Raw genomic sequence first — 26,218 nt, 5'->3', positions numbered from 1 at the left:
GATGAGTATTACACATGAATCAATAACGGCCGGTAATTGCATTGCGAAAAGGCTTCTTTTGAGGCATTGCTATTAACTACATTTAAAACTATAAAATTTTACAACTGCAAAAGCTTGTTCCGAATTTTATTAAGAAATGTTACGTTTTGACATATCCAAACATTGATTTATTTATATTTATCGTATATGCCAGAGTTAAAATATATTTTATCTATGTACGTTGTAAATGGAATGATATACGGTTTTCATATACCAAATCTATGACAATCTGGCTTATTAGATTGTATAAAATGAAAATGATTTATACCTACTCAGTTTTCTTATTATTGAACTCAATTAAATGATTGGAAAAGATGGAGAAAAACGCATTGTTGTTTGGCAGTAAGTGAAGGTCACATTTTAAAATAGTATTTTCAAACGTAACGCGACCAACCATTCTTAAGAAGTTTTTTCCAATTTATTTTTCACCACTCTAACACAGTAAATGCTGCATGATGCACCAGAAATGTCAGTAAATGCGCTTGCGATGCGATTACACGTTAGATCTAATATTTATCTAAATTCCGTATAAAATGTCTTACCAAAGCAGCTTCAGGCTCGGAATCATCATCGGGTGTGTCTCGGCCCAGGCCACTCTCATCTGAAGAAGGTGTCTCAAACGGCCGCTCGTCTGTTGCTACGCGCTGCACCATCGTGTCCACTGTAATAATAATTTATTTCATGAAATACGTCTTTAAAACTATTGTTACAATTCTTTTATAACCCTGTGCTTTCCTGGGGCACAAAAAGAAAACGGCTCCTTTACACAGGATGTCGGCTAGATTATGGGTATCAAAACGGTGCCTTTTTCTGCCGTAAAGCAGTAAAGTGTAAGCATTGTTGTGTTTAGGTCTGATGGGCGCCGTAGATAGTGAAATTACTGAGCAAATGAGACGTAACATCTTATGTCTCAAGGTGACGAGCGCAATTGTAGCGACACTGCATTGCAGGGCGTATCAATTACCATCGGCTGAAGGTCCTGCTCGTCTTGTCCTATATAGTAATAAAATTCAAATTTAAATTCAAATATTTTTATTCAAAATAGGATTTATAATCACTTATTGAACGTCAAAATCTACCACCTATTCAAAAGAGACTGCCTCAGACCTGAGAAGAATGGGCGCAAGAAACTCAGCGGGCTTTTTTTTTTATATAAAATATGGATTACAATGTAATATCGTACAATAAACATTTATAATTAAAGAGCCTGCGGGTGTTCGCTTTAATCCCAGTCCGTGGTGTCATTAAGAAAATCGTTTATGCTATAATAACCTTTCCCACACAAACGTTTTTTAACAATTCTTTTAAATTTCGTAACACATTTGTTTTGTACATTTTCTGTGATCATATTGTAGAAGCATATACCTCCTACTGCGTCGTAATCCTCAGTACTGAGGGTCGTGACCACCCCTCTGTATCACTTTCTCACGCATGATCGCATCTATTCCTGTCTCTAGCGGTGTGAAAGGCATTGTGAACCGTAGAGTCGAGGGCGGAGCGGATCTGATCGGACCATCGTGTTGGACTGCGTCCACGAGGCCTCTTCCCATCTATTTTGCCGACCACAATGAGCCTCTCAAGGTTTCCATCGTCCTTCCTTGCGATGTGACCGAAGTATTCTAAAACTCTGCGCAGACATTCGGAAGACAATCCTGAGTTCACGCAGTATGGAGAGATTAGATCGAAATGCTGTCCAGGGGATACAGCACCACATCTCAAAGGCGTCAATGCGTTTGCGGTCTGCAGCTTTCAGTGTCCAAGTCTCAGCGCCGTACGAAAATATTGAGAAGACTAGGGTCCGTACCAGTTTGGTCTTAGTTTTTACGGAAATGTTGCGATCTCTCCAGATTCTTCCAAGCTGAGACATAGCGTTCTTAGCCATGCCAATTCTCCTGCGTACTTCCCTCTCGCATGAACCATCGTTACTTATGTTGGAACCCAGGAAGATAAAGTTGTCCACCATTTCTAGGCCCAGCGCACCAGTTAGTTCCAACTTCCCAGATCTATCCACCACCATGACTTTGGTCTTGGACCTGTTTATGGGAAGTCCCATCTCTCCACTAATCCGCTCCATACGTTCAAGAAGTGCAGCCATTTCTGACTCATTTGCTGCAAGAAGAGTAGTGTCATCGGCGTAGCGCAAGTTGGTGATTTTCACGCCACCAATTGTGATGCCTCCCTCCCAGTTCTCGCAGGTACGTCTCATAATGTGCTCTCCATAGGCGTTGAAGAGAATGGGCGACAAAATGCATCCCTGGCGCACTCCTTGATGAAACTTAAAGGGTTTCGAGGTTGTTTTATCAACTCTTACAACTCCCTGGCTTGAGCCATACAGGGTGCGAAGCAAAGCGATGATTTGGTACACCAAGCTCTTGCAGAACCCCCCATAAGCAACTCCAATTAACACAGTCGAAAGCCTTACTGTAGTCGACGAAGCACATTAGCACTGGCGTATCAAACTCGTATGCCTTCTCAATGAGCTGCCTGACATTGAGATTCTGCTCCCGAGTGCCCTTGCCCTTCACAAAACCAGCTTGCTCCTGCGGAATTTGCCAATCCAGATAGTAGTGGATGCGATTATTGAGAATATGAAGCAAAATTTTGCTGGCATGCGAGATGAGGGATAAGGTTCGATAATTGCCGCAGCTCTTGGTTGACCCTTTCTTATGCAGCGGAAGAATTACGGATTCCGACCAGTCCCGCGGCCAATCACCGTTTTGCCAGACGTAGACTTTTCAGTACATCTTCTAATCGATAAACTATCGAAACCGCCCTATAAAACTCTGCAGCCAAACTTATTCCAATCATCCTGAGTGAAAGATCAAATCACATGTGAAAAGACTTTGCAACAAATGCTTATAGATCCCGAGTTATATTAACATCAGTAATAGCATCATCATTAAAACGCCTGAATGTCTTGAATGTTGTTCGAGTATTTTCTATATTATGTCTTTTCAAGATGAAGAGTATAATAACTGTGACAAAAAAAATTGTGTTTTAAGAATCGTGATCGGCTCTGCACTGTTATGTAGAGCTGGACTTCCCACCACTTTAACGTAGGTACATATACGGCATTTTATTTTTTCAAATTCAAAATCACTTTATTCATGAAGGTCATTCACGGAAATGACACTTATGAATGTCAAAAAAAATTTTTTTTATTGAATCCACAGCTACTTCGTAAAGGATTGAGCTAATGAGAAGAAGTAGCAAGAAACTCATTGCCACTCTTTTAAATCAAGATTTACTTATTTATTTTTCCTTTTATTTATTTATTTTTCTTTGTTCAAATTCAATTCAATTATTTTTAACATTGGGATACTTATACTACGTATTTAAAGTAAGAAACTACGACAACTTAACAGTTCTTTTCAATTTGGCAACGTAAGTTTTTTTTGTTCGTATTCTGTAATCCTATTGTAGAAGCATATACCTACATCGTCCAAAGAAATATTTACTAAGTTTATCTTCTAGGCGCAACATTGTAGACAATCTTGTTAGTAGGCTTGAGGATATTATCTGTTTAATTTATTAAGAATTAACTATATTTTATTATCATAAAATAACCTAAGACCTGGCCCATTTTCAGTGCAACCTCAATCTGATCGTTAACTATTCTCCTAGGTCTATCTTATTTACCTCTCCATCCATATTCACTCTATACATTTTTCCATTATATCACCCTCTCTGCCACACACACTTCGAAAAGTATCCGACCTGACAGCCAGATAATATAGTTAGCTAGAGGTTATCTAGTTTAATATTCAAAATACTAAGAACCTAATTCGTGGCTGTCTGTGTGTGTGACTTTTCAATCAAAATTGGTAACAGTCACAATAAATTCGCCTTCCTTTTCTACCCACCTCATAGTCAGTAGAGTCCTAGGCTGAATAATACAAAGACGCGATCGCAAAATGCCAAAACAATTTCTAAGGTGCGAAGTTTACCAAATTATAGTGTAAATTGATTTCTAGAAATAGTAGCATCACAACCACGCTTCTTGTTCACAAAAACGATATAATTTATGGCTTGAAAGCGTCCACCAAAGGACGATCAAAGGCAATTTCCTTGATTAAGAACTAGGACCGGCTCAAGGTAAAGCATTAAGGTTCGCGAGCGTGAAGGGAGGAAAGGGAATTGGGAGGGAGTTTCACATTCCAGTGTGTAGTAGGCATAGCCCTGAATGTTGCGGCGATGCGTCTTTTAAGAAGTTAAAAGACAATGTCAATATTTCAACTTCGTAATTAGTTTTCAACAATAGATGTGTAAATTAACACTTGTTTTAATATTTGTCGCGCGTAATAAGAATATGAATTATGACGCATGAGAGCATATTCGTAGTTTTATTGTATATTTTTCATTTGATTTTATCGAAAAATGTGAGATTGCCTTCACAGATGGGGTACAGGGTCGTTGGTAATTTTCAGCCACTTCAAAAACTATGGTATTCAGTCATATTTTCGTTTGTTTTATAATGAATTGGTTGATGCTTAGACGTACCATAATCAAGTACTTTATAATACAAATCTTTAAAATATAATATATATATTAAAATAGAGCGAAAAAATATATAGCACAACAGTGTAAGGATCAATGACCGTATATTAACCTCCTTTAAGTGCAGTTAAATCATGAACGTTACCAACAAATCGATAAGTGTTATGACTATGTAAGTAGGTGATTGGTAAATGCTATTACTTCGACACAATTACATATTCATATTAATATTACTCCAGTGAATACTTTTGTTATAATGGAGAATATTAAGTAAATGCTAGAATTTTAAAAAGTGCTTAAATCGGCTTAATAATTAAGCAAACAGAGGACTTGTGGACAAATCCGACAACAATTAGGAAAAAAATCTAAATAGTCCGACACAGAATATTTACCTTCCCATTCAGTTTCCAAAATTCGCTATGCCATTACTGATTAATTTTTAAAGCAGAAAATTGTCAAGAACGACACCCTATTTTTTTTATTTTTTTACCTCACGAGTTTTAGTCAGAGCTGAAGTTGTCCTCTTCTCACTGAAGACTGTCTCGAACCCCGTTAGCGCGACGGTGTTTTATGGTATGTTGTTTTGGAGTTCCTAAATCTGAAAACGGCCTAAGACAATGTTTCTTCTAAAGGGATCATGCACTTTGTAAATTTCCATTAATTATCTGTCTCCGTGTTATTATTTATATACTGTTGTATTATTTACATAATGATGTCAGTGTCTGTGATAAGTTTAATGTTTGTGTCCGCGGGGGATGTATATTGCAATAAATATCAGATGCAAAACAATATTTATTTATAGAATGTTAATTATTCTGTGCCTTATGGTAAACGTCAGATTAACTATTATCTTAAAGAGCAACATAACATGTTTTTATCCTCATCATCTACGCATATATACACGACTCATACGACCTTTCAATATTGATAATGGTTCGGATTACACGGTTGTGAAAAACAAATATTTTGATAACGACATGACCTCACATCTCAACATAACCTCTACTGGTGCGTACGAGACAGTGACATCGGCAATACTTCTCCCACGTTTCATAAAAGCGAGTACCTCGAAATATTGCAATATAAATGAAATTGACCACAATCAATATGGTATACGATATTTTTTACTCAGCGTAGATAAAATTTGAATATTTTGTTAGCATTATATCGAGTTGAAATAGGATATAAGATTATATGATTGGGAAAGAAGGTACACAGCGATTGTATTTTAGTACAGGCAAGCAAAGTAGGAGATCAGAAGAAACATGTCAAGGACTTAGACTATATAAGCAGCCAAAATTAATGAAAAAAATTTTTCTTAGCCTAAAAGGAATTTAAATGAAAATACAAGTAACATCACTTTTGTATAATGTGAAATGTTTTAAAATAAAGGAAAATTTTGCACTCTGCAGTACAATAGTTACAAAGTTCTGGCGCCAAAAATAATTACTTGTTATCTAATTGATAAATGATAGCTTTTGAACTTTATTTCTGAGGGCAGACCTTATCTTAAGATAATTATGAAAACATTTCCATTAGCACCATTTTAATGTGATCATTGGCTCCAAAAGCAATATAGATAAATAAACAAATATTTTGCATTTTCATTTGAAAAAAAGAAATCAGTTACTTAGTTAAAGAATAATCTATGGCGCTTTACAAAATTGTGTCTTTACTTTTAAACATCGTATTTTGCTAAGGTTAGCAGCACTAAATACATGTACTAATTGACAGGATCTAACAATAAGAACTACTGAAATAAATAATCAGTTATGTAAAACTAGTAAAGGAGGTGTCAAATTGAATAAAGATCTCGTAATTAGATGTATGTAGAATCTATAGATAGAGAAAGATGGAATGGAAATTTCTTGCAAGGAAACTAACTAATAGTACAAATATATGTTCTTATATATTCCAATGAAGACGATACCAATGAGTAAAGATGTTGTTTCAAAATAATTCGGGACAAAATTAATCGTTTATCAATTAAATCCTGGATCCAGGTGATCCCTTGAGCCTAATAACTTCATGAATAACGATGAAGTCGCTTAGGAGAAGATACAGACATAACATAGCATTACGAATTTCCTTATGAATCATTTGGTAAAAAATACTCTCATTCTAGAAAAGTAAAGTGTAGACTTACTTCTGAATGCACTTCAATAATACATATATATTGCAATTCGTTGACCTTGAGTTGCTATCGAAAAAGTGATTTTATACAACAATAACACAACTTGGAGTGACACTTGCGGGGCGATGAAATCGTAACTGTTGTAATTATTTGCAAAAGATTATGTTTATATTACGACGGTATGTAAATTTTCAAGTTCTATGTCAAATTAATGCGATATGAATCAGGTTTTACTGGACAAGATTATTCTACGTATTAGAACGTTTATAATGAATGTGCGAATTATTTTGATTGAAAGTTACTTATTAGTTTTTATTAATCAAAATCAAACTTAAGCTTTTGTAATTTATCTTAAAGTTATATTATTTTGGCAAATATCTATTCCCTCAAGTGAGTGTTTATTTGATGAGATGATAGGAAACAATTAAGTAGAAAGTCCAAATTGTTGTTTTCCTAATGAAGCTGTTTATTCTACTTAATGACATTGTTTTCCTAGGTTTTATAGTAATTCGCAGAATTGAAGAGTTTTCGTATTGGTCAGATTTTGTACGTAAAAGACTTGCACTGGCTAAGATTACATTTATCACAATGAGATTTGGAGATTTAACATACGCACTATAATGGTTTGTTAGGAATTATTAATTTATTTCGCTTTAGATTTTGGGTCGCATAAAGGGCATTTGCGTCTCTTTACATATGTAATATATAAATAATGGAGAACCATTAAGAGAGAGAAAAGAGAAAACTTAAGATTAAATCATTCATACTTAAGTTTTGTTTTATTTTAATTTATTGTTCAGTCCTGTGAAGTATTATTTCATGCATGTAAATAATAAATAAATAATATAATTTAAATTTTTCACATCACATACACATGGAAGTTTGGTAGGACAAAATAACTATCTACACTTTAACCTCCTGTTTGCTGCCGTTGCCATATGGCAACAGCCACCGTTTAGTACTCTGTTATTTGTTTAACACACAAGACATTACCTTTCTGTCATAGCCACAAATCATTGTGGTCATATCGCATGACAGCTACTATACAAACTTCGCTATGTGGTCTTTGTGTGATTGCTACAACGCGTAGGGAGTGTTTTCATGAAAATATCATGTGATATTATGTGTGGTATATTTATTTTGTGTCATCTGTATGTCGGTTTGTTCCGGCTAGTCTCCTAAGCAACTGGATCAAATATTATTATAGTAGATAGCACATTTTAGGGAGTAACTATGCTAACTTTTATTTGCAAAAAACATTAAACCAATCAAATGTCTTTAATTAATGGTCAGAGAACCATATTAATCAAATCTACGTGGGCTGGGTCGAAGTCACCCGCACGTTTTTTAAAATAAAGTCTTAGCTCCGTCATATTATGAATATTACATTTATCTCACCCACTAACTAATGTCGATGTAAAATTATTACACATTATTTTTTTAACTTTGTGCAGCGCGACGAAAGTTTGAATAAATTATATTGATAAATTAAGATTTAAAGACCACATATTTACACACAGTTGCACAATGAAGCAGTACAATAAAGTAATAAAAAATTTAACGGAATTTATAACTACTTATAAACTTATACAACGGCAAATACCCACATTTTAATTAATCATTAAATATCTTTCTATCTTTTTGAAGTGAAAACTTCTTTAGCGGCGTTGAGCAATTTTCTTGGGATGGGTATAAAATGTTAAACTCGCGTCAGGACATGTGGTCTGATCGTAAATTCGTAAGACAGTAGTTGGAATTATTGGCGAAAGTTGATTTTTCTGAGAGATTAAACTTTTTAATGTAAAATAATTGTAATAGTGGTAAATTTTTTATGTAATAACAATTGTAATTTTTTTGTACGAAAGCGCAATAAAAAAATATTGCATTTAACCATATATATGGTGGTAGTTCTTTTATACTGATAAATAAAGCAATTCGTGCGAAATTATTCCATAACATTCAAAAATGCAAAACAATAATATTCAAGTTTACACTTCTGCCGGCACTCCCGGAGTGGAACCCGTATTATTTTGAGAAGGACCAAACGGGCAAGAGGTGGTGTACTACACACCAACCGGTGAGGCAACCGCCGATCGATATTCGCTAAACCAGTAGTCAAGAGATGGGTTTAATCCTACAAAGATAATCATACCACGGCATATGTTATAAGGTAAATTAGCATAAAAAATATTATATTTTTATATTTTGGATATATGAGAAGACCTCCACAAAAAGATAACATACACCAACAACCTTATGTTTCAGGAACAAAATCAATTATCTCATAAAGGAAGAGTTTCTTCTTATAAGCTATTTGACTACAATACTATAGCTATTTTCAATGCTATTTTACTAAAAATTGTAATTTGTATTTCATAAAAAGTTTTTAGATGCCTCTACAGCATAGGTTATCTTTCTAGAGTTAAGTTGGAAGTATGCTCTAAGCTAAAAAAGATTCAAATGCGATTATTGTAACGCTAGCTTGAACATAACGTATTTGAATCTTAGGTGCATCAAAAACATTATTATCAGAGTCATAATTTCAGATATTATAATGTATTTCTAGCTCTGAAATAATGAATAGATTAAATAAACATACAAATAACAAGACCAGCATAATTTTATCATTAGTCTAGACTTAACAGTCTAGTCGAGTTATATTTATATCAAATCATTTTAAGAGGAATGTGGCTCCAGCTTTCCTTTACATTCACCAGTTACAGATGTAATTATAGAATAATTACTGCATATTCTAAAACGGATTTTATACATTAAAACTCAATTCTTGTTCATTATATTTACAAGTTTTGATCGTGTCTTTTTTGAACTGAATGAAAATTAATTGCAGAAGAGGACAGTTCGCGGTTTTTATACCTAAGTAGGTCCTAAGCCCTAAAGAACTATTAAGAGATTTTTTTAAAGAGATAAACATTTTATTTGTTACCTCTCAATATATTATTTTTTTATGGAAAAGTAACGTATGCTCGTTTGTCCTGTGGTCTTGCAACACCAGTAGAATCACAGGAGCGTTGCCGGCCTTTAAGGAAGGAATTCTTGATAATGTTATGTATGTACATGTGTACATTAGCAAATTTTTTGAAGACAGTTATAATTTGGTGACCTATATAGCCCATTGGTTAGTGACCATGCCTTCTGAGCTAGAGGTCCCGGGTTCGATTCCCGGTAGATGCAAACATTTATACGGAATATCGACGTTTGTTGGCGAGTCATTTAAGTAAGTAAATTGTATTAAATATATTATCATTGTCTTGTACCCATATAGGCTATGCCTAGTTTGGGGCGAGATAATTTGTGTAATAGTGTGCCAATATTATTTTTATTATTATACTACCGGACCCAGCAAACGTTGTATTGCCGTTATAAAGAAATGAAAAATAATTTAATAATTAAAATTTTTTTCGTTTTATCGTACAGGTTTTATCGTCCTACAATTATTATAATCGATTGTCATCTTCCAACCCTATAGCGGATTTATGGATGGAACATAATAATTCAAAATTCGCAATACAAAAATAGTTGTAAGTAGATCAATGTAAGCTTAGAAATCTTTGGGTCTCATTCTAATGACCGTTTAATGTTAACTGGTACCAAATTCTAAAACTAGTTTTCGATTTGGGTAAAACTTTTCCATAAGTTTAGTTGCAGATTTTTACTTAATTTTTTCGTAAGTTTTGTGTGAAATTAAATTCAGTTCGTCCAAGCTTTTCAGGAAATGAAGCCTTTGATACTAAATTAACGTTTTGTAAATTAACTATTTCGAATGGGTGGTAGGTTTTGTTGTTCAATAAGTGATTTGAAATCCTATTTTGATTATAAATATTATATATTTTAGTAGTGGACCCTCGTAACTATTATACTGCGTATATTGCGTCGTAAAATTTAATAACATTTTTGTTCGCAAATCGGTCGCAATAAACAGAAAAAATTGCAAAAGGTACTATTTTGACTTCAGTTAAACCAGTAAGTATAATTAGAAAAAATGTAAAGAGATATCTACGATTATATTTTATTTATTCTAGAGCAGATAGAAAGTCATTTAAATAACCGTATTATGTCAGGTGGTAACTGCTTATCAGATTCTAAAAACCGGTTTTCGATGTCGGTGGATAAATTTTCCGTAATTTTTGAAGCTTTTTTGCTTACCTATTATTTTATTATACTTAATTATGTATAAATTTGGCAAGTCATTGATTAAAATTATAAATGTTTGTGCTCGGATGTGTTATCGTGACTTGTGCAGTAATTGCGTTGTTTCTTGTGTTTTACGAATGACAGAATGGTTGCACAATATTCATTATACGTACCAACAACTTCTATACATTATTTTTTGTAGGTAATACCTGGATTAAGGATTTTATCTGATCTTTGAAAATAACTTTATTACTTCTTCATTATTAGAGTATGTGTCGGATAGAGCCGATGATAACTTAACTACGCGCCCCTGCAGCGCCTATTTAGCACATACATTGAAATTTTTTCAGATATATTAGGTATATCGGAACTACAATTCAAATCAGCAATTAATAGCACATTGAAACAGCATCAACTTAATCAATGTTATTAAATTAAATTTAAACTTAAATCTCTTTGTTATGAAATTAAATATTCTCATTGGAGACTTATATCTAACCTCATAATAATATTGTAAGCAACATCTGTTTGTAATAATCTCTTGATTACTGCGTTATTAGAGTTTTTCTTTTCTTTCTTGTTATCTAACACTTTTATAGTAACCCGTGGACATTGTCGTTGGTTATGCACTTAGTACTACTTATGTTATTTCTTCTTCTAATGTAATCATCTAGTGTGTAATTGTTTTGTGTCCCAAATAAAAAAAAATAACTTCATATTTTAATCGGCATCATTTATAACAGCGACAAAACGTCCTCAGATGTAGCGTATTGCGTTACGATCTCGATGAACTCGTACTGCGCCCTTCGACCGGACACTTAGAGATTATCCGGAGACTTTGTTGAGACTAAGTATTATTGGACTGTTATTCAGAAAAAATAACCTAGTTTTCATATATATTGAGATTAAAAAGATTTTTAACAAACTGATTATAAAGACGACAATTGGCCATGACCACTGAAACATGAATGACGTCACAGCTCAGTAATCATCACCGCGTCGCTTGAAGTTTTAACTTAGTCGCTTTAACATTGATTCAACTCACGAGCGTTTTCGTGTTCAACTTACAGCTTATTTTAAAGCTGAAATAGAATTTTTACGAAATCAGTAAACATGTACCGACGTTATGGAAGAAGATGAAGAATCTAAATTATCATTCCTATTGTGTTGTTATAAACCTATGGTTTCATTTCGTTGCTCTCAATGTAACTATGATATGTTAAATATATAAAAACCAGTTAAGTGCGATTCGCATTTGGACCATCCTACGAGATATTATATGCATCAATGTTCTCTACAAATACAGGAAAGCTCCCTTATAACGTTACCGCGTGGTTCCCCGTTATAGGATGTTATTCCTATACGATGCGTTATATAATTTTGTAATAATACAATTCACACATGTGCAATGGTATGTGAAGCTAATAATTATGAACTGAACAAATCATTAAAAATTTCACAGTACAGAAATATGTATGTGGGAAAACCCCGCGTTGTATGGGGATCCGGAATAACGTAATATGAACGTCTAATACGTTATATGTTCGATTACTGTACTTTTGTACAAGAAACATTTATTTTCATGGTAATTGGCAGCCATCTTGGTTTATATTCGATCGCAATTTACGCAATTTAAAAAAAAATATAAAAGCAGTTCTTGTAACGGTGGGATGACTTCGATTTATATTTTGTGTTTATTTGTATTTATATAACTTCATAGACAGATATATACCTACATAGTTTTTATTTTCTTTTGTGGCAGAGTTAGTAGCATGTCATTATCGCCTATAACTGAGGCATCACTTCCCATTATATGAATATGATTGTAGATACAAGCATTATACTTACCTACTGTATATTAGTATTAGTGTATATAATTATAAAATGAAATTTAACAATTGTCTGAAGCGCGATAAAAAAATTATGATCATAATATTATGCTAACTCTCAGCCCATAATAATCATCAATTTGAAACACGATAATCAAAAATTCAAATAAGAACATAAACGATGTATTGGAATTACTTGGAAGTTGGAACCATAGCCAATATTTGCTTCTTATTATCAGCACTGGTTAGGCTATGGTGTCATGTTTAACCGGTTTTTGCTAAATCATACCTACCTCTATGATCATGTAATATAAGGTTTATGTGATCTATTATTTATGAAATAGTCACTAACACGTTACATAGAAATTATACTTTTAACTACGTAGGTAAGTGTCAATCTCAAAAATGAGTATTAGGCTCACTTCGTTGTGTAATTGGGAAATACAGAATTCGAGGCCAAAACGTGCATTCCGGATCTCCCGGGTCTTTCATATCCGAAGCTTGATGCAAGAGGACCAAATTCAAAAACGAAAATTGACAAAAATTTACAATCTGTGCCGCATTAGCCCAATAATTATTATATTATGATAAATATGTACCTATTTCTTATTTTTTTTTATGGAATAGGAGGACAAACGAGCGTACGGGTCACCTGTTGTTAAGTGATCACCGCCACCCACAATCTCTTGCAACACCAGAGGAATCACAGGAGCGTTGCCGGCCTTTAAGGAAGGTGTACGCGCTTTTTTTGAAGGTACCCATGTCATATCTTCCCAGAAACCCCATTATAACCCAATAACGTTCTATAGACAATTTACGTCTTATAAAAACAAAGCTGAAATATGGAACCATACCACAAATTACACCTTAATAAGCTTCGACTGTTCTATCTATACACTAAATATACATTGCCGCATATATTGCATTTGTTTAAAATATTCTTCGTTAGTAAGCAGCAATATAAAACATTTATTTAGTTTAAGTTACGTATATTGTATTTAGAACCCGAATCCGACATTGACAATTGACACACGACTAAGGAGAAAAGTGTGCTTACACTGTATTTATTATTTCTGCTATTTCCAGTCTAATTCCCTTTATGTTCATAATCTATAACTTGTGCAGTAAATCAATTCATTCATTAATCAAGACATTCACTTGATGGTTTAAAGTGATCATCTCATTTGCGCTCGTCAGTATGAAACATACGATATTAAGTGTCACTAGCCCTGTAATGCCACTAATACAGTTACTACACTTCAAACAAAAGCACAATAATGTAAGCACATTTTTGCTTGGAAAAGGCGCCGCGCCTGGGAACCCATCTCATCTGCGCAAAAAAGCCTTCCAGATTTGATTTGAAAAATATCATGCAACATGAATATGGTCTGCATTTTGAATTACAGCTAAATACACTACAATGAACACACGACATTTCATATCTTACAAAATAACGAAATTAAAATAAATCATGCCCACAAAGTTCTCATGACAAAAAATCCTTTCATTAATATTTAAACAGTATATTGAATGGGTCTTTCATATCATTGGCGCCAAACATTGGTCTCAAGAATGTCTTTGATCCCATGCGACAATGGACACACTTCTAGGAAGTAGCAAAATCATTTTCATCTTTGTTAAGTTGCAGCCTCAAGAATTATGTTTTGAGAATTTGCCCGCCCGTAACATTGTTAGTAAACAAAAAAAAGCGGCCAAGTGCGAGTCGGACTCGCCCATGAAGGGTTCTGTAGCAGCAAGTAGTTGAGCACTTGTTAAAGGAATGTGTCCGATTTCAGTCTAGTAGAGACAAAATTGTAGGACTTAAGGGTTTGAACAGATTTGATACGGGCATGTTTGTAAATATACTTGCCCGCTCTGCATCTAAGGATGCCATAAGTCTGTTTGAATCCATAAGTCTTATTGTTTGAACACTATAGATATAATTTGCTTTTGGTTTTATTAACCTTTTTTTTTTAGTTTGTTAAGTTAAGAATTTTGTTTTACTTTTGTCTTTTTAATGTACTTAGATTATAATGGGGCTGACATGTACATACGTATAAAAGCCCCTAAATCAATAAAGAAAAAAAAAAGTAGCATAATACATATAAAAGGTATATATAAAAATGATCTCTCGCGCAAACTATTCAGTTTAGAAAAAAATTATATTAGACTACTTCAATATAATTTTTGAAGACCTATCCATTGGTAACCTACACGTATGGGTTTGATGAAAAAAAATTTTTCAGTTTCAGTTCCAAGTATGGGGAATCCCCAAAATTTATTGTTTTTTTTTTCTATTTTGTGTGAAAATGTTAATGCGGTTCATAGAACACATCTACTTACCATGTTTTAACAGTATAGTTCTTAGTTTTGGAAAAAAGGGGCTTTGGCGGACAGACTGACAGTTATGACGAATATATAAGGGTTCCGTTTTTTCCCTAAAAAGCCTGTGTGTCTCGGGACGCCCGAGAAGCAGAAGAGATTAGTCTAAGTTGAACTATTTAATATTGAAATTGTCTTGAGTAAAGCTTGGTTATTATTAAAATTGTATTATATATTAATATGATAATGTAAGGAAAGGTTATTTATTAAAAACATCTTAAAATATATTTTATTCTTATTTACAATTCTTGAATATATACATTAGAATTTTGTGTATGTACATTACATGGGGCACACTATAAGTTTTGCACTTCTAGCTATTCGGAACTATTTGAATTTCGAATGTTCTATTTTTTGAAACGTTGCAACCTTCTCAGTAAAAAAAAATTGGCGGCAAATCATTTGTTAATTGTTTTTTATCACACATCAAAGTTCTATGTGCGCAACGAAAATGGAATTAAGTCGAAAAGATTTTAGAGCGATGAAGCTTTTTATGATTTTAGAAGTTCTCTCTCTTCCCCAACGACTGTGCCGGTCGTCTTCAAAATGCTTTTGGGAGAGAAGCACCTTGCTTGAGCACATGGGGCGATGGTTTGCTGAATTTGAGAGAGGTCGGGTTTCTTTACATGACGAATTTTGTGAAGGGCGGCCTTCAACTGCAGTCAAGGAAAATAATGTGGCTACTGTTAAGCGGCTAATTGAAGAAAACCCACGAATCAACAATGACAACAGGCCAACAAAAGTGAGGCAGGCGAGAAACGTTAGTAAAAAAATTATACCATTTTTTTTCTCAGCTGCGAGGCCCACCTGCACAATTCCACTTGAAGATCAAAAGAGTGTTAATGCCGAGTAGTATTCTTCTATTTGTTTATCCCAGGGTGTTAAAAATAAGTTCGCGAAAGACGACCAAAAAGCCGCGTTCTCCTTCATCATGACAACGCTTCTTCTCACACAGCAACAAAACTAAGTCATTTTTAGCTTCCGAAAAAGTATAACTCGTCACCCATCCTGCACAAAGCCCCGACCTAGCACCATGTGATTTCTGTATTTTCCACAAAATCAAAGATTTAATGAGAGGTTTTACTTTTACTAACTTCGAAAAGCCAGTGATAGCGTTCAATCAGCACGTAGAAAACTAGCCTTCAGATCTGTGGTCCTCCTGTTTTAAAAAATTGTTCGATCGCATGAAAAGATGTTTAAAATGTACAGGAGAGTATTTTGAAAAGCAATAAACATAATATTTTAATTATAACATGTTGTATTTTTAAGTTACGCAAAACTTTTAGTGTGACGCTACATTTTATCCCGGAGAAAACCATTGCTCCCGTGGGATTTGTGAAAAACTAAGATAAACGTCTATGAGCTACAACTATACCAATAGTAAGGTTTACTTTGCCATAGCAAACTTCCTCTAAATAAGATTCATATAATATGTTGGAAACGGGAGCGAAAACGGGAAACGGAACTGGAATAGGACACGAGATCCTTTCATCATCAGCTAGTATACTATACTTAGTCTAGCCGTAATATTAAGCCGATATTAAAATGGAGCAGGGTGATAAAGGGAACGGAATCGCTGTGATTGCATTACATAAAGTAGGTTTGGCGCCAAATGCAATTTTAAAACTCTCCATACGCTTGGTATTAGTAAAATTTTTGTGTGCCGGGCTATTAATAGGTACAATGAGACCTCCTCTTTTTGTGCCAGAAAAAAAACCTGGCCGTCCACGTAGTGTACATACGAAGAAGGTTGGTCAAAGCAGTAAGGGAAAGAATTCGAAGAAATCCGAGAGAGACGTACTGGTCATTTCTTAACTGTTATTTTAAAAAATAATAGGGTGGTAAAATCAAAACAACTACTGAAGCGGTACGCAAAGGGAGGTTTAGTGTTTTTAGTGTGACCCACGTATTAGTATTATTATAAATTAATCATATAAAAGTTGGTTAGAGTGAGAGAGGAGGAGCCTGCCTACCGCTGCCGTGCGTAAGAGAAGGGGAAGCGAGACAGACGCGCGCCGTAACGCGTTACGTTACGAAGCAATTTACCCTTCTATAAAAAGTTATCACTTCAAAAATCACTTTATACGTTTTAGAAAATCAAAATTATTTTTTATTACGTTTTTATTAAAACATATGGCTTGCAAGACATTATGGGCATGCATGGTTTGCTTACACAGCTTTTACAGAACTTCCACAACGAATTCTAGTTAAAAGCTTTATATAAACACTATTAGTTTAATTGAATCGCCGAAAGCAAATAATTTTAATAATGGATGTACTCATAATGTATTGAACTAGTAAATCTTTTTTTATTTGATTTTATTTTATATAACGTCGGCGTTATAATTTTTGAACAGATCCTTCTATCGGGACGTGGTGAATTGAATTAAAATAAACGAATATTCTTCACACTCTGAACATAATCGAACTATACTAAGAATTTATAGACAATTACTAAGAGGACCCGGGTTCGAATCCCGGTAGGTGCAAGCATTAATTATATGATGAATGTGGATGTTTGTCTCCGGGTCATGGATGTGATGTTTATAATATGTGGGTTTAGTTGTGTAGTTTGAGGCGAGATAAATGTTGTAAAAGTTTATCAATATTTATTTATTCTTCTATTATTATATTATGTATGTTAGAGACGCTGAAATCTATAGAACTTAAATTATTTTTATAGATATGTTTATTATGTTCAAAAAATAATAATGAAAGAGACTGAGCCGTCACGCTCGGCTGTGTTAAGTCGGTACGAGTCGTCTAAGGGAGATTCGCTTGGTGAGCATAGTTGTGTTTCGTATTATTGACCTCGATTTGATGAAGTTTTAAGTTGTTGTTATTAAAACGATTCGAAACTTAAAAATTCTATATTTTATTGTAATGAAAAAAATTCTGTGTCATGTAATTAATAATTACATGACACATAGCATCTTCATAATTTTCTTCTTCTTGAAGTGTCCCTTCTGCCACTTTCATAATTGCCTTGAGTAAAAAGTATTTTTTTTAATATATATTTATTAATAAAAAACAAATTTTACATTGCGGTTTCAAAGCAATAAAAACCACTGAGGTTTGTACAATTGCTAAATTAAGACTACAACAACGGAGTTAAATTAATAAAAGAAAAAATAGTTCACAATCACTTAGCTATACATTATAATTATACAAATAAAAGTAAAAGTACTTGATACAATTAATAGTTAAGCACGATAAGTTGATCGGTGATCAGTCAAGTCTTAAATTTTTTTTTTTAAATTCTATTTTAAATTTGTCTCATTCAACGAGTCGGTCAAGTCACGTGGCAGTTTATTAATCAGTCTAGGTACTATGTAAGCTGTTGTTCTAATTAATAATCTAAGTTAATAATTCAGAAGAGCTTTTACAGATTTAAAACGTTAATACTCGGCAAAGTTTAGCGGATCAAAATGGCTTTCAAAGATACCATACATACATAATGAGGTCACTAGAAGATGCCTTAATCCTTATCAAGCTATCAGCAATGTAATCAGTTCCATGTAAACATTCACAAATTTGATAAATACGTACAGAGATACTGTCACATATATAAGGTATTAAACGAGTTAGGCTTAAAGGTCGCAGTTACCGATCCATAAAAAAAAAATAACAAGCAGAATGCTGAAAAGGTTAGAAACAGTTACTTTACAGAAGATTCAAAGAAATGACTTTATATAATTAAGTGTAAACATAAATGAATGAATCTAGTTATTTTTCAAAAAAGAAAAAAACGATTTTATTAGTTAATTGCATCAGTTCATATATTTAAATGGATGACACGATACGCGCTCTATTTATGTATTTATTTTATTTATACTTAATAAAACGGCGTGTATAAATTACAACATTTAAGCAAGTAAATAAAAAAAGCCTTTTATTCATCCTTAAAAACATATTTGTTTACAAATTTACAAGTATTATACAAGCATTTTAATAAAGTTTTTTTTTAATCTTTTATGTCAGTTGTGTATGTACCTTAAAATTTAATAATGATATAATGTTAATTATATTTATATTTAATTAATTTATATTTATAATTAATTACCGCAACAGCTGAAGTTCATCCAACTTAATCATCATACCTACTAACATCCCTACTTAATATTATAAATGTGAATGTAAGTTTGTTTGTTACGCTTTTACGCGTCGGATATACTGAACCTATTATGAGAAAACTGGTAGAGCGATAGACTAGAGCTTGGGAAAGGACATACGCTACATTTTATCCCGGAGAAAACCATTGCTCCCGTGGGATTTGTGAAAAACTAAGATAAACGTCTATGAGCTACAACTATACCAATAGTAGGTTTACTTTGCCATAGCAAACTTCCTCTAAATAAGATTCATATAATATGTTGGAAACGGGAGCGAAAACGGGAAACGGAACTGGAATAGGACACGAGATCCTTTCATCATCAGCTAGTATAATATACTTAGTCTAGCCATAAAATTAAGCCGATATTAAAATGGAGCAGGGTGATAAAAGTAACGGAATCGCTGTGATTGCATTACATAAAGTAGGTTTGGCGCCAAATGCAATTTTAAAACTCTCCATACGCTTGGTATTAGTAAAATTTTTGTGTGCCGGGCTATTAATAGGTACAATGAGACCTCCTCTTTTTGTGACAGAAAAAAATCTGGCCGTCCACGTAGTGTACGTACGAAGAAGGTTGGTCAAAGCAGTAAGGGAAAGAATTCGAAGAAATCCGAGAGAGTCGTACTGGTCATTTCTTAACTGTTAATTTAAAAAATAATAGGGTGGTAAAATCAAAACAACTACTGAAGTGGTACGCAAAAAGAGGTCACAGAAAATTTTTACCGATTGTTTACGGATGAGATTTTATTGTTATAAATGTGCTACATTTTTTTCAAATTTCAAATTTTCAAAATTTTAATAAACAAATTCACAGCATTTATGCTCAAAGCTTTAAGGAAGCTTCCCAATTAGTCGATAGAGTGCAACGTGGGCACTACACCGGCACAAGTGTATCAAGATACCATTCTTGAGAAGGTATTGAAGACCCTTAACAACACCATGTTCAATAACCAAGAATGGTCCTTCCAGCAAGACTTGGCGCCGAGTCATAAAGCTCGGTCTACGCAGTCTTGGTTGGAAACGAACGTTTCGGACTTCATCAGAGCTGAAGACTGGCCGTCGTCTAGTCCCGATCTTAATCCACTGGATTATAATTTATGGTCAGTTTTAGAGAGTACGGCTTGCTCTAAACGCCATGATAATTTGGAGTCCCTAATACAACCCATACGATTGGCAGTGAAGAATTTTCCCTTGGAAAGAGTGCGTGCTTCTATTGATAACTGGCCTCAACGTTTAAAGGACTGTATTGCAGCAAATGGAGACCACTCCGAATAAGCTTTTTATATTTTAAATTGTTTTGTCTTTATTTATTAAACTAACACACTGTGTAAGTAATAAATGTTATTTGCAATACAAATATTTTTTCTTTGTTTCAATTTTTTGTGTATTTTTGGCAAGACTAGGTATCAATCCTATCAAAATACCTATCAAGTTCATTATTTACAATAACTGATATGCCTTCTTGAAAATTCATACTACAAACTCGTGCTGTTTTTAACACGAATTTAGCTTGAGATGTATCCATGTAACAGAATATTTGAACGGTATTTTCACCCAATTTGAAACATCGGAAAGATTTTCTTACCACGATCTTCAGGATTAGCGATTCTTTTATGTCCGTACCCGGTAGTATCTTTGTGCCAAAGCGCTAAACCAAAGCGCGTGAAACATGGACACCGAAGTATTTTATTGTTTTAGTACCTAAGTAATATACATTTTTAATTTAATATTTAATATTTTCTCTCATTAATATATAAATAACCTTAATAATAACCACAAAACATACTTAATATCAATAAGAAAACCCAAAATTAATGTATTATTTAATGTTGTCTATAACATACCTACAGAAGGTTTTAAAATAAGGTAAGGTTTTTATAAACCAGTTTCAATGCTGCGAACAAGAATTACAATACTCTTGATTTTGTCTTAATTGCGTCTGACAAGTTTTGTACAGTTTGAACATAAATAAATAAGAATGAGTTTGAGAAAGGTCACATACCAACAACATGTAGTGACATTTATAGTGACAATTTTTGTGCATTCCAACATTTTATTTGTAATGAAACCTTTTTAAAAATACATCGCCAATAGAGGAATGTTATGTCTATGATCACGCCAATTCTATTCAAATTAAAAATGCAACCGACATTGAAAATAGATTTTCCGCAGACACAACAAACTATTGCAAATGTGTTCGTAATGAAATTTCTCCTCTGAGCGACGATAAGCTTTCTCTGACTATTTCATAATTATTACGAATTTAACTTTACCACACGTTGCAAATAGGTACGTTAAACAACGGTTCTTCAGATATTTTCGGAATATGCATAGTATTAACTATTGTCATTGTATTTTTAAAATTATAGGTACTTACCTTATAAATGAGCGCTAAATTTGTATAGAATGTCATTGGCTGAATTAAATAAAAAAATTCAAATACTTTTTTATGGTTATCTACTTATTTTATTACAATTCGTTTTTTTGACTTATTACTAACATTAATAAAAATGATTTAAAATCATAAACATTATTATTTAGTTTGTAAATTCTATTATTTCACTTTTCATATTATTTTTATATTATCGTTTGCTACATATTATTTTTATATTATTAAGTTTTAACTTTTAAAGGTTACGTATCTAGTTCTGCTTATTCAGTTATTTTTTCTTTTTCGATATGCCATTCAAAATTAATATTAAGATTAACGATTTAAGGTAGATCTATAGAATAAAAAAGACTATTTTCAAAAAATTCAGTAGGCTTTTAGCTATTTAAGAAATGCTTCATGCTTAACACAATTTTAACAATATTTTATTTTTTATCCTTCAATTACAGAGGAGAAGCATGTTTATAGCATTTTTAATCACATCAATTGCCTTTCCCAATTTGATGATACTGGGATTTTAATTGCGATAAACTTCACGTTAATAACTTACTTAATTAATTTCAGCAACACGATAACTTCATGACCTGTTTGTGCATAAAAATGCAACTTTGATAATGCACAGTAATAAAGCAGACTGACCTGCACAATTGTACTTTCACTTCGTTTAATGAAATTCAAAAGGTCTTTGACATCGCAATTTTCCAGTTCTCGGTAAAATAATACTAATTACTAACAGATGTTAAATTTATCAAGCTGTTAAGTTAAGGTCGAATTATATCTGTCTGTTACATGATCTTTGACTGTTGAGTCATATTTTTTGTTTATCTAACAATGTAGGTACAATAATTTAAGATAGAAAATATCGCGGATACCTACTGTATAGATTAAACACAATTAATTATTATACAAAATAAATATGTATGGATCCATAATTTATGCAAGAATTCGACGCAATGAAAGTAACTATATTACTTAAGTTTATAAAATATATTATAAATTTAGATTAAATAAAATTTACTGAATTACTTCGTAGATTCGGTAGGTATGTACATAACTATATTTGTTTTGAAACTTGAGATTAGAATAAGGCAGAGGTGTGAACGTCTCGTTGACCAAAAATAGATACAGCGCCGCATCCCATGCTTATAGTTTAAAAATAAAGCTGTATCTAGCTACTTTTCGATGTCACTCACCCGAAATGCACTTTAGTAAATATTCACCGCTGAAATCAGCCAATCCTGAATCGCGATTGTAAATTCCTTAAAAAATGCCGGTACACACCTTAAGAGTTCCAAACACTGCTGAATAGAACACAGTTTGGTTTTAATTATGGTGATAAGTAATAACAAGCTAACACTTCACTGCATATAAATTTACTATATTTATTTCAATGTTATTGTGGTATTTTTATGCGCTGTAACAAGCGTACCACGCCGCGGTTGCCGGTGAACTGACGAACAGCGAACCACGAGCCTGTTTAAAGCATGCTTTATTCAAGCTACTGATAAAGTACTGTTTCCCTATCAGCTTTTTAATATGTTTCTGTAACTGTTTAGACTTTAGAGGTTATTAAAATAAAATAACAATACTTTTTATTTTCAGTTACTGCGAATGTAGTAAGTCTGTTAAGAGGACTCTATAGGCTGTTAACGCAAAATTGTTATATTTTTTAAAATTAAGTGGAAAGTATAGAATGAAAAAAAAACTAGATAATATGTACTAAAAATTTAAGCAGACTTATTAAATTTACAGTATTTTCATCATGATGATAAAAGTTTCTGAATGTTACTGACTATATATAGCTACAAACTGGATTATTGTTTTGGAATAAAATTTACGTTATTGTATTAGGTAATATAATTTTCTAGACACCAAAGCAGCATTAGGTACTAAAAATAACAAATTTTTAAAGAAACAAAATCTTCCTATCTAAATTCACCATAATTTATCTACTCTTGATTGCTCAGTGCCACGCGCTCGCATATATACGAAAATTTCTTTTTTTTCGGCAATAACAAATAATTTTAAAATAGCTTTATTCTCTTAGATTAAATATTACACTTATAAATGTTAAAAGACATTACCACTTCGGTAATCCTTGTTTAAATAAGCGTTAAACCTTAATGAGAAAATATGGAACAAACTATGGAATCCATCCTATGGAATCCTTAAGATTACCGGGAGAATTTTATGCGCCATTCCTCTCCCAGAGTGCATTTGTCTCCGAAACGGTAGTATTTCTTCAATTTACGTACTTTCTTTAATTAATTTAATAATTCTTGTGATTTTTACGCTTGTTATGATGCATTTAATAAACAACAATTGAAGGAAATAACAACAATACACCCAGACGACACACAATAAACATAGTTCTACGCCGGAAGTGATTGTCACTACACACTTTGAATAGATGCTTATAGCACATCACAGAGTAGATCGATACTTACGTATTCTAACATTAAATCCGTAGGTGACTATAAATATCATCATCATCACATCAGCCGGAAGACATCCACAGCTGGACAAAGGCGTACCCCAAAGGTCTCCACGACGATCGGTCCTGCGCTGCCCTCATCCAACGTATTCCGGCGACTTCTTCACCAGATCGTCGGTCCATCTTGTGGAGGGCCTACCAACAGTGCGTGTTCCGGTACTTGGTCGCCATTCGAGTACTTTATTGCCCCACCGACCATCTGTCCATCGAACTATGGGCCGTGACTACGAGATATGGTGGTAGATTATGGCTATTGCATTAATTTTGCTTACTCATGAACATCATACAGAACGTGATACAAAGATTAGGTAAGATTAGTAGCGGGAAGAATGCAGTCGAAATATATGGACGAAGAATATGCCAACAAAGGGCATACAGCGAATATGATGTCGACTCATCTATTTGTGTAGTCTGGTATTTTGTGACTAACCGACTTTTTTACGAAATTTAAAGTTATTACAGAGGAACAATACGGATTTCAACAAAACAAATCTACCACAGTGGTCGCATATACATTAGTTAAAAATCTGAGAATAAAAATAGACCAAACAATTAGAGTAACAGCAGTGTTCTTCGATATGACCCAAACTTTTGACTGTGTTGACTTTGAATTTCTTCTAAACAAATGTAATTTATATGGGCTTAGACGTGTCACTTCAAAAAATCTCTGGAAAGAACTCGTCTCATCCCTTATTTTGAAAAAAAAAGTTATACTATAAAAAGGCAACAGTGTGTCGAGATTGAAAAGATTGATGTAAGATCAAATAAATATAATTCATTATGAATCAAGTTGTAATGAAACTAAAGCCTGGCTACCTCAGGGCAGTGTACTTGGACCAATATTATTTCTACAATATATCAACGACCTACCAAATATTACAGAAAGACACAAACTCAAAAAGACCATACGACTTGGTCATTAATGATGAAATCATTAAAGTGGGAAAATGGTTAGAAAGTAATAATTTAAATATTAAAATAATAAAAATCAAGCCAAATTTTTTCAAAACAACAAAAAACAATTTCATAATTATTATAATACCATTTAACCACCACTTAGAAACATGATAAATGCACATACTATAAAAATTTATGAGGTTGAAAATACCAAATTCTTAGGCATAATAATTGTAATTGTAACTATCACGTTGAAGCAAACGTCTTGATAAGTTTGTTTTTGCTGTAAGAAGAATAAAATGAATGAATTAAATAAATTGAATTATACATGAGAGCTGTGTGTTTGTTTGAAAAAAATTTAGGGAATTTAGTAAATATGAAAACAATTCAATTTATCCATCCAGGGACTACAATGTTTCAGAAAAACTGTTTTCGTATGTGCATAAAAATCCCAAATACACAATTCAAATCACATCCCAAACATAATAAGAGAGGTATCGTCGCATAGTAGTGCTTCCCCGGGGCGTAAAAAGAATAGGGGATTCCCAGGCCCAAGGGTGTCGTAAGAGGCGACTACGGGCTTTGTAAATGTGGGAGAGTCACGCTGCCGTCTTATGACGTCAGCACAATCGGGCCAGACCGGCGCAGCGGCCTAGTGCCTCTATGTTTCGCATGGGTTAGTGTCAAGGACCAGTGGCCATTCCATTCATAATTTTTGCCTCATGCCGGGGTATGTGTGTACGTTAGGGAGGATATTTGCTGTCGCCGTCTCGGCAATTTTAACGGATAGGACCTGCCTACTCTATGGCTCCGCGTAGATTTAGAGGAGGGCGTCCGCATCTATGCGTGCGTCTACAGGTCCCATAGTGGTAACGCAGAAACCGATCATCTCATGGGCTGCGTTCAAGCGGCAATTGACGACGTGCTTGCACAGATCCCCTCCGCTGAAATTGTAGTCTTGGGTGATTTCAACGGGCACAATGCAGAATGGCTTGGATCATGTACCACAGACTACGCAGAGCGATCTGTGCATAATTTTGCATTGGCGTATGGTCTGTCCCAATTGGTTGAGTCGCCAACGCGGCTCCCGGATGTGGATAGCCACATGCCGTCTTTATTAGATCTTCTGCTGACTACACATCCCGAGAGTTAAAAGGTCTCTGTCGACGCCCCTCTCGGAACGTGCGACCATTGCCTGGTCAGGAGTGTAGTGCCTATCTGACGCCAACGTCGCAGAGCACCAGCGAACCGCCACGTTTGGCACTACAAGTCAGCAGATTGGGATAGGATG

General features: G+C 33.7%; 1 protein-coding gene across 1 annotated transcript in view; it reads right to left on the bottom strand.

Annotated features, from left to right (window-relative positions):
* The window catches only part of LOC126975203 (monocarboxylate transporter 3), a 52,174-nt gene extending 29,184 nt beyond the window's left edge, over window positions 1-22,990 (bottom strand). Inside the window, exons 1-2 of the mRNA XM_050822987.1 lie at window positions 22,730-22,990; window positions 582-700 (exon numbers count right to left, since the gene is read on the bottom strand). Coding sequence (XP_050678944.1) covers window positions 582-692 — 111 coding nt within the window. The 5' untranslated portion in view covers window positions 693-700; window positions 22,730-22,990. The remainder of the gene's footprint in view (window positions 1-581; window positions 701-22,729) is intronic.
* Window positions 22,991-26,218: the final 3,228 nt, after the last annotated feature.

The sequence above is a fragment of the Leptidea sinapis genome, chromosome 35 (assembly GCF_905404315.1).
Source record: "Leptidea sinapis chromosome 35, ilLepSina1.1, whole genome shotgun sequence".
Taxonomy (NCBI): domain Eukaryota; kingdom Metazoa; phylum Arthropoda; class Insecta; order Lepidoptera; family Pieridae; genus Leptidea; species Leptidea sinapis.
The sequence above is the reverse complement of the archived record's forward strand: the minus strand, read 5'-3'. Positions and strand labels throughout refer to the sequence as shown.